Here is a 15,932-nt window from a genome sequence, read left to right on the forward strand (position 1 = left end):
TTCAACCCTCCAGACAAAACTTTCCCCTTCCCATCTTCCATGTTAAACAGGAAAAGCCAGTCATCCTATCTGTACCATGAGATTCCCCCATTCAAACGTGAGCAAAGCTAAAATGAGGCTCAGACACATACATGCAGACACACACACACACACACAGCACGCATGTGTTAAAAGTATAAAGAAAAGTGAGGCCGACTATAAAGAAAGCTGAGCGCCGAAGAATTGATGCTTTTCAACTGTGGTGTTGGAGAAGACTTGAGAGCCCCTTGGACTGCAGGGAGATCCAACCAGTCCATCCTAAAGGAGATCAGTCCTGAGTGTTCATTGGAAGGACTGATGCTGAAGCTCCAATACTTTGGCCATCTGATGTGAAGAACTGACTCACTGGAAAAGACCCAGATGCTAGGAAAGATTGAAGGCGGGAGGAGAAGTGGACAATGGAGGATGAGATGGTTGGATGGCGTCACCGACTCGATGGACATGAGTTTGAGTAAACTCCAGGAGTTGGTGATGGACAGGGAGGCCTGGTGTGCTGCAGTCCATGGGGTCGCAAAGGGTCAGACACGACTGAGCGACTGAACTGAACTGAGGCCAAAGGAAATGCAGGGAAAGAGCTTTGGCTGGGGTGGGCAGGGGCAATCCGGAGGCTCTGGAGGGGCTTCAGTGGGACTATAAGAGTCCTTCCTGGGGGCGGATATCTGTCGCCTGTTTTATCACTCTGTTGAAGATGTTTCTGCAGATGCGTGTCTGATGGGATTTCACAAGTAAATGTTTCAAGTCATACATAAAATCTCAAGCTCTTCTCTCCCCTCCAAACCCCCAAAGCATAAACAAAATCAACCCAAATCACAGAAGCTGTAAAACACTAGCATCACTTAAGTGTCAGGGAGACCCCTGGTGCCGGACACGAGCAACCACAATGCCCTGACAGAGGTGCCAAGGTCAGCCGCTGGGGAGGAGATGGTACCCCCACCCAGACACTGCAGCCCTCGAAGGATCCAGCAAGGGGAACCCCTGCTTCTCGACTGCTCCAAGCAGTCTGTGGTGCAACCCCAGCAGGGGAGAGGTGTGTGGGCTGTGGGGGCCTCAAGCCCCGACTACAACCGGCCCCCCTTCTCTGGGGCCGGGGTGGGTCCCAGGAAAGGAAGGACAGAGGCTGATGGGAGCTGAAAGCGGCACGGTCTCCTCTTCTGCTCCTGCAGCCTCTTGGGGAGCCGTGCAGGGCCCCCCGCCACCTCTGGTCACTTGTCACGTTCATTACGGTGGCTCCACGGCCCTCCCCCATGGCAGCCGGGTTCCCTCGCCCCCCCCCACCCCCAGGAACAGAATTAAGTGCAGTGGATGCAGAGACGCGGGCACGGACTGTGGGACACGGCACGTGTTTACTGGGACGCTCTGAGCACACACTAGACGCAGACGTGGGGCGAGTACAACCTGCACAGTGGAGTCCATGTCACAAAATGGGGCAGCGGGCGGCCGCCGGGCTCTGCAGGCTGGGGTGGCTGCTGGCGGCGGCGCCAACTTCCAGAGGGCTGCGGCAAATGTCCGGAGATTCCAGCAGCAGCCTGTTCTTTGATCTCTCGCTGCCTCAGTGGGGAAGGAACCAGATCCGGGTACAACGAGATCACAGAAGTGAGAGACACACTGTGAGAGCTTCGGGGCGCTCTGCCAGGGCCACCGGTGCCAAGTGCCGCAGGCATCTCTTCTACGGAGACTGAAGGCCACAGGAGTTGGGGGGCTTTGGTCCCAGGACCCCTTCCCCGCCCCTCATTCACTCTGGCCCAGATGAGGTGGGCCTCTCCACCCAGCTCTTTTGTCCAGAGGCTTCCATGTCACCTTGCTGTGCTCAGGGGTCCCAGCACCCCGGTGGTGGCCTCGCTCCGCATCTACAAGCCACCCTTCTGGGACCCACCCATGTGAGCTGGCCCAGGCACTCCGCTCCCTGGGCCTGAGGCTCTGTGCGGCTCAGTGTTGGGGAGAAATGTCAGCACCCCCCACGGAAGCTGCATTAACAGCAGACGCAGGACTGCGAGGGATTCCTGCTGCACCACCTGGGTCCCTGGCAGGGGCAAGTGACCGGCGATGCCCGGGACAGGGCGAGGCAGGGTGAGAGGGGACCAGCTGCCTCTGGAAACCATCCCCACGGAAAGAACACCAAGCCCGCCCTCGGGTCCCAACTGCCAATGCGTCCGGAGTTGTTAAGTCTGCAGGAGAAACACTGCGAACAGGATTCTGGAGACTTCTGTGATGACTGGGAGGTGAGGGGCGAAGCAGGGCCTCAGCAGGAACTGGCGCAGGGACCCGCGGTGGCGGCATCCTCAGGGCCAGGCGCGCGGCACCCTGCTCGGGGCTCTGACCCGGGGCCAGACCAGGCGCTGGTGGGCAACGCCTGGGGAGCAGCACCCCCTCCGCGACCCCCCGTCCCGAGGCCGCAGCCCCAGACTTGAGGGCTCCGGGGACCACAGCTAGGCCCGAGCCAGCGAGAGGGCAGGTTCAGTGATGACAACGACACAACAGCAGGGACCCGAGTTAACGTCGCGGAGCCGTGGTCATTTAAACAAGCCTGAAGGGGATGTATTTCCGAGCTGCGGCGTTACTCACTGTGAACCAAAACAACTCTTCTGCCTCTTTACACATCTGGGTTTCCAGAGCCGGCCTCTCTTCCGGGGACAGACAAACTCTCCATGGGGCGGAGGGCAAAGGTGGGGGCCTGTGGGGACAGCTGGGTCATCCCTCGAGAAGGACCTTCTTCTAAGCAGCCTCAGGGAGGGGGGGAGGTGTGTGTGTGTGCAGGGCGCTCCCCAACACTCGAGGGACACGGGAGGGTCTCTGCCCGGGGAGGAGGGGACTTACAGACTGGCCCACCGAGTCACAAGGCCCGGGTCTCGGCTTCGATCTTCTGTTCACCATGTAAGCTCTCCGGGTCCGGGAGCTGAGCCACGCTCTGGCGGATGGCGATCTCGGGGCCGCCACCGTAGAGGTTGTTCAGGTACACCCAGGTCTCCTCAGAGATCTGCCCGTAGTCAGCTCCTGCACGGCCCGAGGGGCTGCCGGTCAGGCCAGGCTTGCCCTCGCTGGAGCCACCGCCTTGGCAGTGGGGGTGCTCTGGGAGCGCCAGGCCCCAAGGCGGGGTGGGGGGAGGACAACCGTGGGCTCCTGTGCTAAGCTGTAAATGGGAATCTTGGGATTTTCCAGGGGGAAGTCCATCCCCTGAGGACCCCCGGAGGGCACATCTGTGACTGCAGCCCCTCGTTTCCTGGGGTGGGAGTCATGCAAAAAGGACAGGCAGGTGAGGCGGCAGAGGGGGGAGAGGGCATGGGTAGGGAACAGAGGGACTGGGGCACCCATGCAGAGGCTAAGCATCTCGGGACCCTCTGCTCAAGTCCTGGGCCTGGACTTGGATGGATGTCACAGCCTGACCCAGGCGGCAAGGGGGCTCCTGGGAGGACCTGGAAGCTAGGAGGTGGCAACAGGGGGCTCCCAGGAGCCAGGAGGGGAGCCTGGCCGGTTAGGAGGAGGTGGGGGCAGGGCTGAGCCTCACCCTGCTTCAGCTGGATGTGGCCGCTTCCTTTGACCTGTGCAATCCTGCTGTTGTCAATGGGCCCCGGGGGTTCTGGAACAGACACAGCTCGGGCTCAGGGCCTCTGGGCCTCTGCGGTGGTGGGCAGAAACCCAGTCCCTAGCCACCGGCAGCCTCCAGCCCTCAGCAGATGAGAGCCACTCTCCAGGTGTGAGGTCACACCTGTGACCCTGGAGAGGCAGTGCTGGGCCCCAGGAGTCAGGGTCAAGTTCTTACGGGGTGAGGTGCTCAGGGCTCCAAAGTCTCATCTACACGAGTCTAAGAGCTGGAGGCACTCGTGGTGTCCCTGGACCCGGCAGAGGGGAATCCTGAGGATGCGAGCTCCAGTTTCAGACCCTAGCTTGGGGCGAGGGCAGGGGTAAGGTGGTCGTCCAGTGTCAGCTGGACGCTGCCCTCATCTGAGAGCCTGGGCCCGAGATGGGGCTGCGACTCTGGAGCCGGGTCCTGAACAATTGAAGCTGCTATGGGAAGGGAGGCGGTGTGTGTGTATGGCAGTGAGGCCCCCCTCCTTTCCCCACGTCCTGTCCAGCGTTTGTGCTCGAGAGGGTAAAACGAACATCCAGTGCTCAGAGCTTCCTGGCTCTGCTGACCCCGCCGGGTTCCAAACCCTGGTCTGGGAGCCGAGTGTGGGACTCAAGGGGTGGGGAGAGAGCCGAGTGCAGGTGAGTGAGCCCGGGGTCTCAATGAACGGCCCTGCTGTCTCCACCTCTGTGAGTGGAGAACACAGTGTCCAAGTCCTAAGAGTCTGAAGCCATCTAACAACTAACATCTACTATTTAGGGCCACAGAGTCCCCAGAGGAAAGGGCCTGGCAGGAGAAGTGCAGTCACCTCAGTCACCACGGGGCAGAGGGGTAGGGATGGAACGGGCAGCACGAGATAGCTCCTGTCCTGCTGCAGCCAGAAGGCCAGGGCGGGGACCTGGTCCCAGCACAGGGTGGGGAGAGCTCCCGTGCTCCATGCCAAGGGCAAGCGCTGGAAAGGATGGCACCACAAACCTGCCGGGCTGGCTCAGACCTGGGTGCCCCAGCCGACGCCTCCTGGGACACTCCCAGGAGGTGGGCAAGCCCCAAGTCCCTGCTAGCACGGGGAGCGGCGGGCACAGGCCGGGTCCCCCTGACTCACCGTTGTCCTTGCCCTTGACGAAGGCCTCCCACTCTCGGAACCACTGCATGCTGATGCAGTAGATGACGCTGAGCGACTCCTCCGCCTGGAATGCCTTGTTCAGCTGGGTGGAGCGGGGCCGAGGGGAGGGTCAGCATGAACATCCACCCCACCTCGGGCCCCACCCCGGACACTTATGAAACACTGGACACCCAGAGAAAGTTTCAAACTGCCAGACGAGTTCAAAGACGAGAACCCTCTCCCATGCTCCCACCACTCCAATGACTGCTGGTAACACTTGGGTGAATCTGTCGTTAGTGACTGTAATAACCCAGTTGAGACTGCATGGCAGATGTGGTTCCCCCCCAGCACTGAACAGAACCTGGTCTCCTGCTCACTCCTTAACTAGCCTGACATATCATTTTTTAACAGCCACAAAGCCGGGCATCTAACATCCAACCCCGGACTGACAAATGATGGAGGGCCCCTGGGTCCTGCCCCTGTGAGCAGCACCGGGGGTCTCAGTTTTCACACACCCCTGTGGCCCCGCAGGAGTCTTTCTCCCAAACGGGATCACACTGGGTCCCATCTTGCAACTTGCTGTTTTCACTCAATGCACCCTCTGTGTCAGTTCACAGAGCCCAGTGGTTCCCCGGGGGAACACCTGTCCACGTCTGGAGGTCATTGTTGCTGTCACTGGCATCAAGTGGGCAGAGGTTGGGATGTTGCTCAACATCCCACAACCGGCACAATACAGACCCCTCCAGCCCCAAACAGCAGCACCCATCCCTTTAACAGCCGTGTGGAGTCCCCTGAGTGGAGGAGCCTGAACTTACTAAACCTGACGCTTCCCTCCGCTGAACATCTTCCCAGTCTGGCCTGGCCTCTGGCCCTCTGGTCCCCTGCAGAACAAGTCTCCCACCCTAGTCTGACTGCACTGGGCTCTTCCCTCCCAGGTGCCCGGCCCCCCTGCTCCACGCACCTTGATGAAGGTGTCGATCTCCACCCGCCTGCGCTTGGCCAGAGCCTCGATCTCCACCTGGCAGATGGAGCACACGTACAGATGGTTCACGGCGGGGCCGCCCCCAAACCTGCACCCGGGTGGGCGGTAGAGAGAGAGAGACACGAGTCCTGAGGGGAGGGCCCCGTTGGGGGAGGCAGCAGAACCTGCCAGAAAGTGAGGTCTCCTAGTGCCGCCCTGGCCCAGCCCTCGGGCTCCCTGAGCACCCTGTGCACGGCCTGTTGACTCAGCTCACCTTCCCCACTTGACTGGCGGGGCTGCCCGCGCACCTGAGCACCCACAGCACCCAGGAGAGTGCCTGCCCCAGGGCAGGGGCATCACAAACATGTACTTCGTGGTCATGAGGACCGTTCAACACTCTGGCTTCCTGTCTTGGCCACTGGGCAGCGGCCACGGTGGCCAAAGCCCTCCTGACCTGACTCTGAGGACAACGTCGAAGGAAAGCTGCAGGTCCTTCTGCAGGCAGGCAGGTGGGGGGGTCTCCACTGGGCCTGGGGATGCTCTTGCGGGGTTCTAACCTATCCATCAAGGCACAGGCCATGCTTGGACCTGCCAGTGGGCGGGACAGAGCCAGTCCAAGGAGTGGGGGCAGCCGGGACTCCCCAGCCTCTCCCTCCCCATCTATGTGATCACTCTCATGCCATGGCACTGCCTGCCTGCTGGGTGCAGAGTGACCTGAGCCTGGGCAGGGGCTCGCCCCTCCATGAGAAATCCACAGGCTCTTGAGGGACTTGAACCTGGAGGGCCCCAGGCAGCAGGTGCTCATGGCCTCAAGCCAGGCATGGGGTGGGGGAGAGACATCTACCAGCCAGCTCTGCAGCTGGCAGCCCCACAACAGACTGCGAGGGGACTGCACGCTCTCTTTGGCCAGGTTTCTGTCCCCTGTGACTGGGAGGGTCTGGCTAGATGCCCCAGACCCTCCCAAACTGCTTCTGTGCTGCTCCGCTACCGGGGTGAGGGCAGCATGGCATCAAGGAGGCACCCCTCCCTTGCCCTCCTCCCCTGCCCAGCCTGGACAGAAGAGGACGCTGTGGGCGCCGTGCCTGTTGTAGAGGTGCTCCCACACGTTCTGCGGCAGGATCACCACCAGGTCGTCGATGTAGTGATATTTGTTGGGCGGGATCCCTGTGGGGGAAGGCATATGGGGGAGCTGGACCTGCCAGCCCTCCCCCACCCCGCCCCCCGCACAGAGAAGGCCGCCTCACCTCCGTGGGAGCAGAGGAACGTGTGGTTGGTGATGGGCCCTGGCTCGGCAAAGGTGTTGAACTTGTTGAGCCACTCCCGGGACACATAGAACCGCAGCAGGCTGGGCTCCCGCATGGCGGCCAGGGACACCACCTGCTGCCGCTCGCGCACAGCTTCCTCGCTGCTCTTCCTGGGGCGGGGCGGGGTGGAACGCGGCGGGTCAGGAGTGGAAGCCACGGGCCGTGCAGGAAGTCCCACATCTCAGGCCCCTTAGCACACTCCATATCTCAGCACCCTCCATATCTCAGCACCCCTCCGCATTTCAGCACCCCTCTGCATCTCAGCACCCCTCCTCATCTCAGCACCCCTTTATCTCAGCCCCCTCCGCATCTCAGCACCCTCCACATCTCAGCACCCCTCTTTATCTCAGCACCCTCCCCATCTCAGCACCCTCCTCATCTCAACACCCCTCATCTCAGCACCCCTCCGCATCTCAGTACCCCTCCTCATCTCAGCACCCCTCTTTATCTCAGCCCCCTCCTCATCTCAGCTCCCTCCGCATCTCAGCACCCCTCATCTCAGCACCCCTCTTTATCTCAGCCCCCTCCTCATCTCAGCCCCCTCCGCATCTCAGCACCCCACCGCATCTCAGCACCCCTCCGCATCTCAGCACCCTCCATATCTCAGCACCCTCCACATCTCAGCCCCCTCCTCATCTCAGCACCCCTCTTTATCTCAGCCCCCTCCTCATCTCAGCTCCCTCCGCATCTCAGCACCCCTCATCTCAGCACCCCTCTTTATCTCAGCCCCCTCATCTCAGCCCCCTCCGCATCTCAGCACCCCACCGCATCTCAGCACCCCACCGCATCTCAGCACCTCTCCGCATCTCAGCACCCTCCATATCTCAGCACCCTCCGCATCTCAGCCCCCTCCTCATCTCAGCACCCCTCTTTATCTCAGCCCCCTCCTCATCTCAGCACCCTCCATATCTCAGCACCCTCCTCATCTCAGCATCCTCCATATCTCAGCACCCTCCGCATATCAGCACCCCTCTTTATCTCAGCCCCCTCCACATCTCAGCCTCCTCCGCATCTCAGCACCCCTCCGGGTAGGGCCCCAGCGCACTGCCTGAACCGCACCTGTAGAAGAGCACGTAGGCCTCCGCGTTCTGCACCACAGTCTCATGGACCTCGGTGACATACTGGTCGTCGAACTCATACCACTGCCCGTTGATCACGTTCTGGCAGTAGGCGATGTAGTGGCCACCTGCGGCCGGAAACACAAGCCATGCCGGAGCCCCTGGGGGACGGGGCGGCGGCGGGGCAGGGAGGGGGCGGGCGGGGACTCACTGCCTGCCGTGCCGTGGTGGCAGATGACCGAGAGGAGGTCATAGGTGGTGATCTGGGAGGTGCACTCCTTGGCGAGGAAGGGGCGCAGGTCAAGGCCCTCGAGGGGGAAGGACACGTGGCTGCTGATCTTGAAAGAGTACATGACCTCGTGCCTAAAGCGCTTCAGGTGAATGCACAGGATCTGGGGCGGGGGTAGGCGGGAGAGGTGCCCGTCACTCGCGGGCTGGCCAGGGCCCCGTGACCCCGGGCACCTGACGGGGGCCTCGAGTCAGGGCTCCGGGACCCCCCCAGCCCACTGCGTGACCCACTCAGCCTGCGGCCCAGGTGACTACAAGAAAGTGGCTATGGCCTTGCAGAGGCCCAGGCTGGCCGATGGTCTGGCCTGTGACTCTGGGTGAACACATCAAAGACCCATGCCTGGGGGTGTGCTGCCCACCCCAGCTGGGCACCCCCTGGGTGTCTGAGCAGCCTCCCTTTCTTGGATACACATTTTCAAGGATGGAAAATCCTTACTGACTACTTGTAACTTGGTTATATTTTAGATTAACAGCCTTTAACAGAGCCACTAAAACAAAAAGAAGAACCATGGATGGGAGTGGGTCCAGGCCAGCTTCCAGTCCCCAGAGACGGCAGGTATGACTGAGCTGCACCTCCAGGACTAGCCGCTGGGATGGGCTGTCCTCAAACACTGGGCGGGTCTGGACAAGAAGCTGTCACTGGCCCATCGCACCGACCACCCAAAGAACTCTAACGGCCACCTCTGTGGGTGCCGCCTGGTAGAAGGCTTCTCCGCAAAGGCTCCCTGCAGACTGGCTGAGCCAAGCCTGGCACCTGTGTCTTGGGCCACGCGCACCTCTCGTCTCAGCCACAAGCCTCGGCCAGGCCCGTTTCTGCTTCAGGGTTTCGCCTGCCGGTTCCTCCCCTGGTCTCACACCGCCAGGCCAACACCTGCCTATGTCCACAGGCCCCACTCAGACACCACTTCCTCAGAAAGGCCTTCCCAGCAGCCCTGCCTTGGCCTCACCCCACAGGGTGAGCTCGGCGCCCCCGCACCTGCCTCCTGCCCTCACAAGGCGTGCTGAGGGATGGAAGAGCAGGGCTCCGCGTTACACACTGAACAGCAAGCCTCCCTGGTGTCGGGCAGACCCTCCCAGGGCCGGGGGGGATCTCTCAAGACTCAGCAGCAGAGTCTCCACAGGCCTTCTGAGGCTGGGAGGGGGTCAGCCACTGCCCTGCACAGCACTGGGCACGGTGTGGAGAAGGCCCAGCAGGCATAGGGCCGGGGAGCTGCCCACTCACCTCCGGCAACCGCAAGACCTTACAGTACTTCACCCCGTTGCGCAGCCTGGGAGGAGAGAGCAGGAGACGTGAACATCCTGGAGAGGGGGCCAGGGGTAGGCAAGCGCCCCTCCCATCCCAGGCACTCCGTGAGGTTGAGTTCTCTGGGGAAGGCCAGGGGGAAGGGTGTGGACCACAGATGGAGACAAGAAGTCGAGGAGAAGCCTCCAGAATGCACACACTTACTTTTTACACCGTTCACAGCTGTACATGTTGTCACCTGGGCAGTAAAATAAAGAGACGAAGGTTAGAAAGGATGGGACGTGGTGGAGAAGTGCACATAATCACATAATGACTTAGAAGTAAAACCACACCGTGCTGCCTACAAGAGATCTGTGTTTTATCTTCAAGGACACACAGAGGCTGAAAGTGAAGGGATGGAAAAAAACATTCTATGCAGTGGTAACCAAAAGAGAGCAGGAGTGGCTGTACTTATATCAGATAAAATACTTTCAGCCCAAATCAGTTATAAGAGACAAAGAGGGTCACTATACAGTGATAAAGGGGTCCGTTCATCAGGAGGATGTAACAACTGTGAACAACACTGGAGCACCTGAATATTTAAGGCACAACCGAAGGGAGAAATATACAGCAACTCAATAACAGGTGGAAACTTTGACAGGTCATCCAGACAGAAAATTAATAAAGGAACAGCAGACTTGAATAACACTAAAGACCAAATGGACCTAACAGACATGAACAGAACATTCCATCCAACAGCACCAGAATACTCGTTCTTCAGAAGTGCACACAGACATTCTCCAGAATACATCATATGTTGGCTCACAAAGTAATAAACCCCAACATATTTAAGAAGTCCAAAATCATCTCTAATATCTTTTCCAACCACAATGGTATGAAACTAAAACCAGTAATAGGAGGAAACCTAGAAAATTCACGAATATGTGGAAATTAAACAACACATTCCCGAACAACTGATGGGTCAAAGAAGAAATCAAAAGGAAATCAGAAAGTATTCTGAGACAGAAATGAAGATACAACATGCTAGCACTTATGAGAGGCAACAAAAACAACTCTAAGAGGTGACTTTATAGCAACGAACACCTACAGTAAGCAAAAAAGGAAGTTCCCAGACAATCTACTTTACACCTTACGGAATCAGAAAAAGAACAGACTAAACCCAAAGTTAGCAGGAGAAAGGAGATCACAAAGATTAAAGCAGAGATAAGTGAAACAAACTGGAAAAACAATAGGGAAAAAAACCAATGAAACTGAGTTTGGGGTTTTTTTTTTTCGAAAAGAGAAACCAAGTTAACAAATCTTCAGCCAGTTTAACCAACAAAAAGGAGAGAGGACTCAAAATTATAAATGAAAGAGGAGACATACAGCTGACACTGTAGAAATATAAAGGATCATGAAAGACTTTATATTGATGAACTACACACCAACAAATTGGATAACCTAGAAGAAATGGATGAATTCTTAGCAATATAAAACCTACTCAGACTGAATTATGAGGAAATGGAAAATCTGAAAGGAAACTCCACACAGCTTCCCGCATGACCCGCCCGATGCACCTCTTCCATCTGGCTCTTCCTAAGTCACATCCTTTTATGTTAATAATAAACCAGTCATCTAGTAGTAAAATGCTTCTCTGAGTTCTGCGAGCTGCTCTAGCTGCTCTCACTGAACCCCAGGAGGGGGGTGTTGGAACTCCCCGTCTGCAGACGCTTGGTCAGAAGCCCAGGTGACAGCCTGCACTCGCGGCTGGCGTCAGAAGTTGGGGACCGAGCGGTCTCAGAGGACCGAGTCTCTAACCCTGGGCTCTGAGGCTGTCTCGATGCAGAAAATGCCGAAATCAAGTTAAATGGTAGGATATGACCCCGGAATACTGAGCTGTTCCCACACAATGACGGATAAATGGAAAGATATCCTGTGGTCGTGGAGCAGAATGGTAAATATTGTTAAAACGTCCATACTACCCAAACCCATCTATAGATTCAATGCAATCCAGCGACGTTGTTATAGATACAGAAAAAAATCCTAAAATTCACATGAAACTATAAAAGATCCCAAATAAACAAAAGAATCTCGAGAAAGAACAAAGCTAGAGGCATCACATTTCTTGATTTCAAACTCTACTGCAAAAGTCTAGTTATCAAAACAGCATGGTACTGGCATAAAAACAGGCACAAAGAACGATGAACAGAATTGAGAGGCCAGAGATAAACCCATGCATATATGGTCAACTAATATTTGACAAGGGTGCCAAAAAACTCAAAGGGGAAAAGATAATCTTTTCAATAAACAGTGTTGTGAAAACTGGATATTCACATGCAAAAGAATGAAGTTGTACCCCATCTTACTCCACTCACAAAAATAAACTCAAAATTAGTTAAAGACTTAAATGTAAGATCTGACACTGTCACATTTCTGGAAGAAAACACAAGGAAAAAAAGTTCATGGACATTGGTCTTGGCAGTGATTTTTTTGGATATGACATCAAAAGCACAAGCAAGAAAAGCAAAAATAAACAAGTGGGACTACATCAAACTAAAAAGCTTCTGCATAGCAAAAAAACAAACAACAAAATGAGGAGGTGATCTACAGGATGGGAGAAAATATTTTAGAAATCATATATCAGATCAGGGGTTAACATCCAAAATATTTAAAGAATTCATGCAAGTCAATAGAAAAACACAAACAGTACCACTTAGAAATGGGCAGAGGACCTAAACAGGCATTTTTCCAAAGAAGATACACAGATCGCCAACAGGTACCTAAAAGATGCTCATGGAATGCCAATGAAAAACACAATGGTATCACCCCACACCTGTTAGAATAGTTATCATCAAAAAGAAAGCTTTTCAATTTTTAAAACTTATTTATTTATTTATTTTTGGCTGCATCACATGGCTTGTGGGATCTTAATTCCCCAATCAGGGACTGAACTCAGGCCCTCAGCAGTGAAAGCATGGAGGCCTAACCACTGGACCATCAGGGAAATCCCAGAAAGAGGTTTTTTAAAAAGACAAGAGAATACAAGTTTTGGCAAAGATGTAGAGAAAAGAGAATCCTTGTGCACTATTAGTGGGAATGTAAATCAGCACAGTTATTATGGAAGATGGCACAGTAGTTCCTCAAAAAAATAAAACAATTAATAGAACAATCATTCAGTTTAGTTCAGTCACTTAGTCATGTCCGACTCTTTGCAACCCAACGGACTGCAGCACGCCAGGTTTCCCTGTTCATCAACAACTCCCAGAGCTCACTCAAACTCATGTTAATCGAGTCGGTAATGCAATCCAACCATCTCATCCTCTGTTGTCCCCTTCTCCTCCTGCCCTCAATCTTCCCCAGCATCAGGGTCTTTTCCAGTGAATCAGTTCTTTGCATCAGGTGGCCAAAGTATTGGACTTTCAGCTTCAGCATCAGTCCTTCCAATGAATATTCAGGACTGGTTTTCTTTAGGATGGACTGGTTGGATCTCCTTGCAGTCCAAGGGACTCTCAAGAGTCTTCTCCAACACCACAGTTCAAAAGCATCAATTCTTCAGTGCTCATCTTTTTTATAGTCCAACTCTCACATCCATGCGTGACTATTGGAAAAACCATAGCCTTGACTAGATGGACCCTTGTCGGCAAAGTAATGTCTCTGCTTTTTAATATGCTGTCTAGGTTGCTCATAGCTTTTCTTCCAAGGAGCAATTATCTTTTAATTTCATGGCTGCAGTCACCATCTGCAGTGATTTTGGAGCCCAAGAAAATAAAGTCTGTCACTGTTTCCATTGTTTCCCCATCTATTTGCCATGAAGTGATGGGACCGGATGCCATGGTCTTAGTTTTCTGAATGTTGAGTTTTAAGCCAACTTTTTCTTTCTCCTCTTTCACTTTCATCAATATGCTCTTTAGTTCTTCTTCACCTTCTGCCATAAGGGTGGTGTCATCTGCATATCTGAGGTTATTGATACTTCTCCCGGCAATCTTGATTCCAGCTTGTGCTTCATCCAGCCCGGCATTTTGCATGATGTACTCTGCATAGAAGTTAAATAAGCAGGGTGACAATATACAGCCTTGATATACTCCTTTTCCGATTTGGAACCAGTCTATTGTTCCATGCACAGTTCTAACTGTTGCTTCTTGACCTGCATGCAGATTTCTCAGGAGGCAGGTCAGGTGGTCTGGTATTCCCATCTCTTTAAGAATTTTCCATAGTCTGTTGTGATTCACACAGTCAAAGGCTTTGGCATAGTCAATAAAGCAGAAGTAGATGTTTTTCTGGAACTCTCTTGCTTTTCAATGATCCAACGGATGTTGGCAATTTGATCTCTGGTTCCTCTGCCTTTTCTAAATCCAGCTTGAACATCTGGAAGTTCACAGTTCACGTACTGTTGAAGCCTGGCTTGGAGAATTTTCAATAAGCCAGAATTTTGAGAACAATCACAATACCCAGCAATCCCACTAATGGGTATACAACCAAAGGAAATGCAATCACTGTCTCAAAAAGTTACCTGTGCATCCCTGTTCATCACAGCATTATTCACAAAGCCAAAAGGTGGGAGCAACCCAAAGGTCCACCGACAGATGATGAATAAACAGAACGCGGTCTATTCACACAATGGAATATTATTCGGCCTTAAAACAGGAAGGAAACTCTACACCTGCTACAATATGGATGGACCCTGAGGATGTTCTGCTAAGAGGCACAGGCCAGTCACTAAAGGACAGACACTGTGTGATTCAACCTGCACTGAGGCACCTGGAACAGTCAAATACAGAGAAACAGAAAGTAGGATGGTGGCTGCCCAGGGCTGGTGGAAGGGGAGACGGGGCACTGCTATTCAAGGGACAGAGAGTTTCAGTTCCGCAAGATGAGAACGTTCTGAAAATTAGTTGCACGATAATATGTATATAGTTAATACCACACTGAACTGAACACTTACAAGTGGTCACGATGGTACATTTTGTTATACATATCTTAAGCGCAAGTCACTCAGTTGTGTCCAACTCTTTGCAACCCCATGGACTGTATAGTCCATGAAATTCTCCTGGCCAGAATCCTGGAGTGGGTAGCCTTCACCTTCTCCAGAAGGGAATATATACCTTACCACGCTTAAAAATTAAAAAGAGTTTTCCCAAAGGTTAATGCGATGCCAATCACTGAACAGAAAAACAGGAAGAGGACAGGAACGGGAAGTTTCAAAATGGGAAATATAGTCAGTATTTTTTAAATGTCTGAGCTTATTAATAATCAAGGAAACGCAAAATTAAAGAACGCTATCCTTTTTGTTCACCAAATAAGTAAAGACGGGAAAACAGGAGAACCCCTAACAGCTTCAGGGTGGTGGGGCTGTGAGAGTGTGCAGTCCCAGATCCAGCCTGGCAGGCAGGGGTGAGACACTGAGAGTGCATCTCAGAAACCTTGAACCGTATGCTGACCCAGCCGCCCCAGCCCCATTCCAGCCCGGTCCACTCACCCTTCAGCTCATCAGCAGCAAAGAAGGCAGCCAGGCAGTCTTCCAGGGTGACGACTGGCCCCCAAAACCAGCTAGGGGTGCAGGATACCACGAAGCTACAGAGACAGAAAGCTAGTGCGGGGGCTGCTGCCAGGGTCTTGGCAAGAGTAAGATGCGGGGGCCTGGGGGGCTGAGGTCTGTTTGGGTCCAGAGAGGTCTGTTTGGAGTGAGCTGAGGTCTGGAGCCAGAAACCTGGGACCACCAGCCAGTGTCCTTGTGAGGGTGACATCACCTCCCCCTGAGTCTTGTCTTCCCTGTCTGTGAAGAGGCCCTGGCCACGCTGACCTGTCTTCAGGGCAGAGCACAGGTTCCTGACATCAGGAGGGTAAAGCAGGCTTCGTGGAACACAGTGGGGGTTCCAGAGAACCCACCGGCTCTCCCCACAGGGCCAGGCCCTCACTCAGCCACTGCCCTCCTTTCTAGCTAACACCTGGGCACTCTCCCCATCATTACTGCCTTCCAATCCATGGCCCTGCTCAAACCAGGCCACCTCAGTATGGCCACAAACATGCCCACCCCACTAAGCTAACTCCCAAGCATCCTTCAGCCTCAAGCCCCTTCCGAACCACACCCTCATCCCTGTGAAAGCTGGTATTTGGCTGTTAAAGGTCTGTCGGCCGTCAAGCTGCCAGCTCCAGGAAGACCAGCCAAGGGTGGTACTGTCTTTCAGCAGGCAGGGAGGTGGACATACCGTCGGATATACTCCACAATAAAGGCGAGCCAGCCCTGGGCGGCATAGCTGTCCCCGCAGGCGCCCGGCTTGGCCGGCACGTTCTGGTAGATGGCCGAGTGGAGTTTGGCCAGGTCCTCCTTGCCAGGAATGGGCAGTGACAGGTCCTGGAATGTCTCCACCGTGGTGGACACCTTGGGGGGGTGGGGTT

At 54.6% G+C, this 15,932-nt stretch overlaps 1 protein-coding gene across 34 annotated transcripts in view; it reads right to left on the minus strand.

Moving 5' to 3' along the window:
- Positions 1-1,363: 1,363 nt before the first annotated feature.
- Positions 1,364-15,932, minus strand: part of USP20 (ubiquitin specific peptidase 20) — a 41,938-nt gene continuing 27,369 nt past the window's right edge. For 17 of the 34 annotated variants that reach the window (XM_081594813.1, XM_081594806.1, XM_081594815.1 and 14 more), the window contains 13 exons: positions 15,743-15,915; positions 15,013-15,107; positions 9,762-9,795; positions 9,537-9,582; positions 8,238-8,418; positions 8,028-8,154; positions 6,909-7,078; positions 6,747-6,828; positions 5,665-5,773; positions 4,704-4,806; positions 3,542-3,613; positions 2,854-3,030; positions 1,364-2,710 (listed from right to left, as the gene is read on the minus strand). In XM_081594813.1, the coding sequence (XP_081450939.1) occupies positions 2,870-3,030; positions 3,542-3,613; positions 4,704-4,806; positions 5,665-5,773; positions 6,747-6,828; positions 6,909-7,078; positions 8,028-8,154; positions 8,238-8,418; positions 9,537-9,582; positions 9,762-9,795; positions 15,013-15,107; positions 15,743-15,915 (1,353 nt within the window). In that variant the 3' untranslated portion in view covers positions 1,364-2,710; positions 2,854-2,869. Of the gene's footprint in view, positions 2,711-2,853; positions 3,031-3,541; positions 3,614-3,796; positions 3,917-4,703; positions 4,807-5,664; positions 5,774-6,746; positions 6,829-6,908; positions 7,079-8,027; positions 8,155-8,237; positions 8,419-9,536; positions 9,583-9,761; positions 9,796-15,012; positions 15,108-15,742; positions 15,916-15,932 lie in introns of all 34 variants that reach the window. The other 17 variants (XR_014083295.1, XR_014083289.1, XR_014083293.1 and 14 more) reach the window with 3 other exon arrangements.

This window comes from Giraffa tippelskirchi, chromosome 4 (genome assembly GCF_054371585.1).
Source record: "Giraffa tippelskirchi isolate mGirTip1 chromosome 4, T2T-mGirTip1v1.2.pri, whole genome shotgun sequence".
NCBI classification, from domain to species: Eukaryota; Metazoa; Chordata; class Mammalia; order Artiodactyla; family Giraffidae; genus Giraffa; species Giraffa tippelskirchi.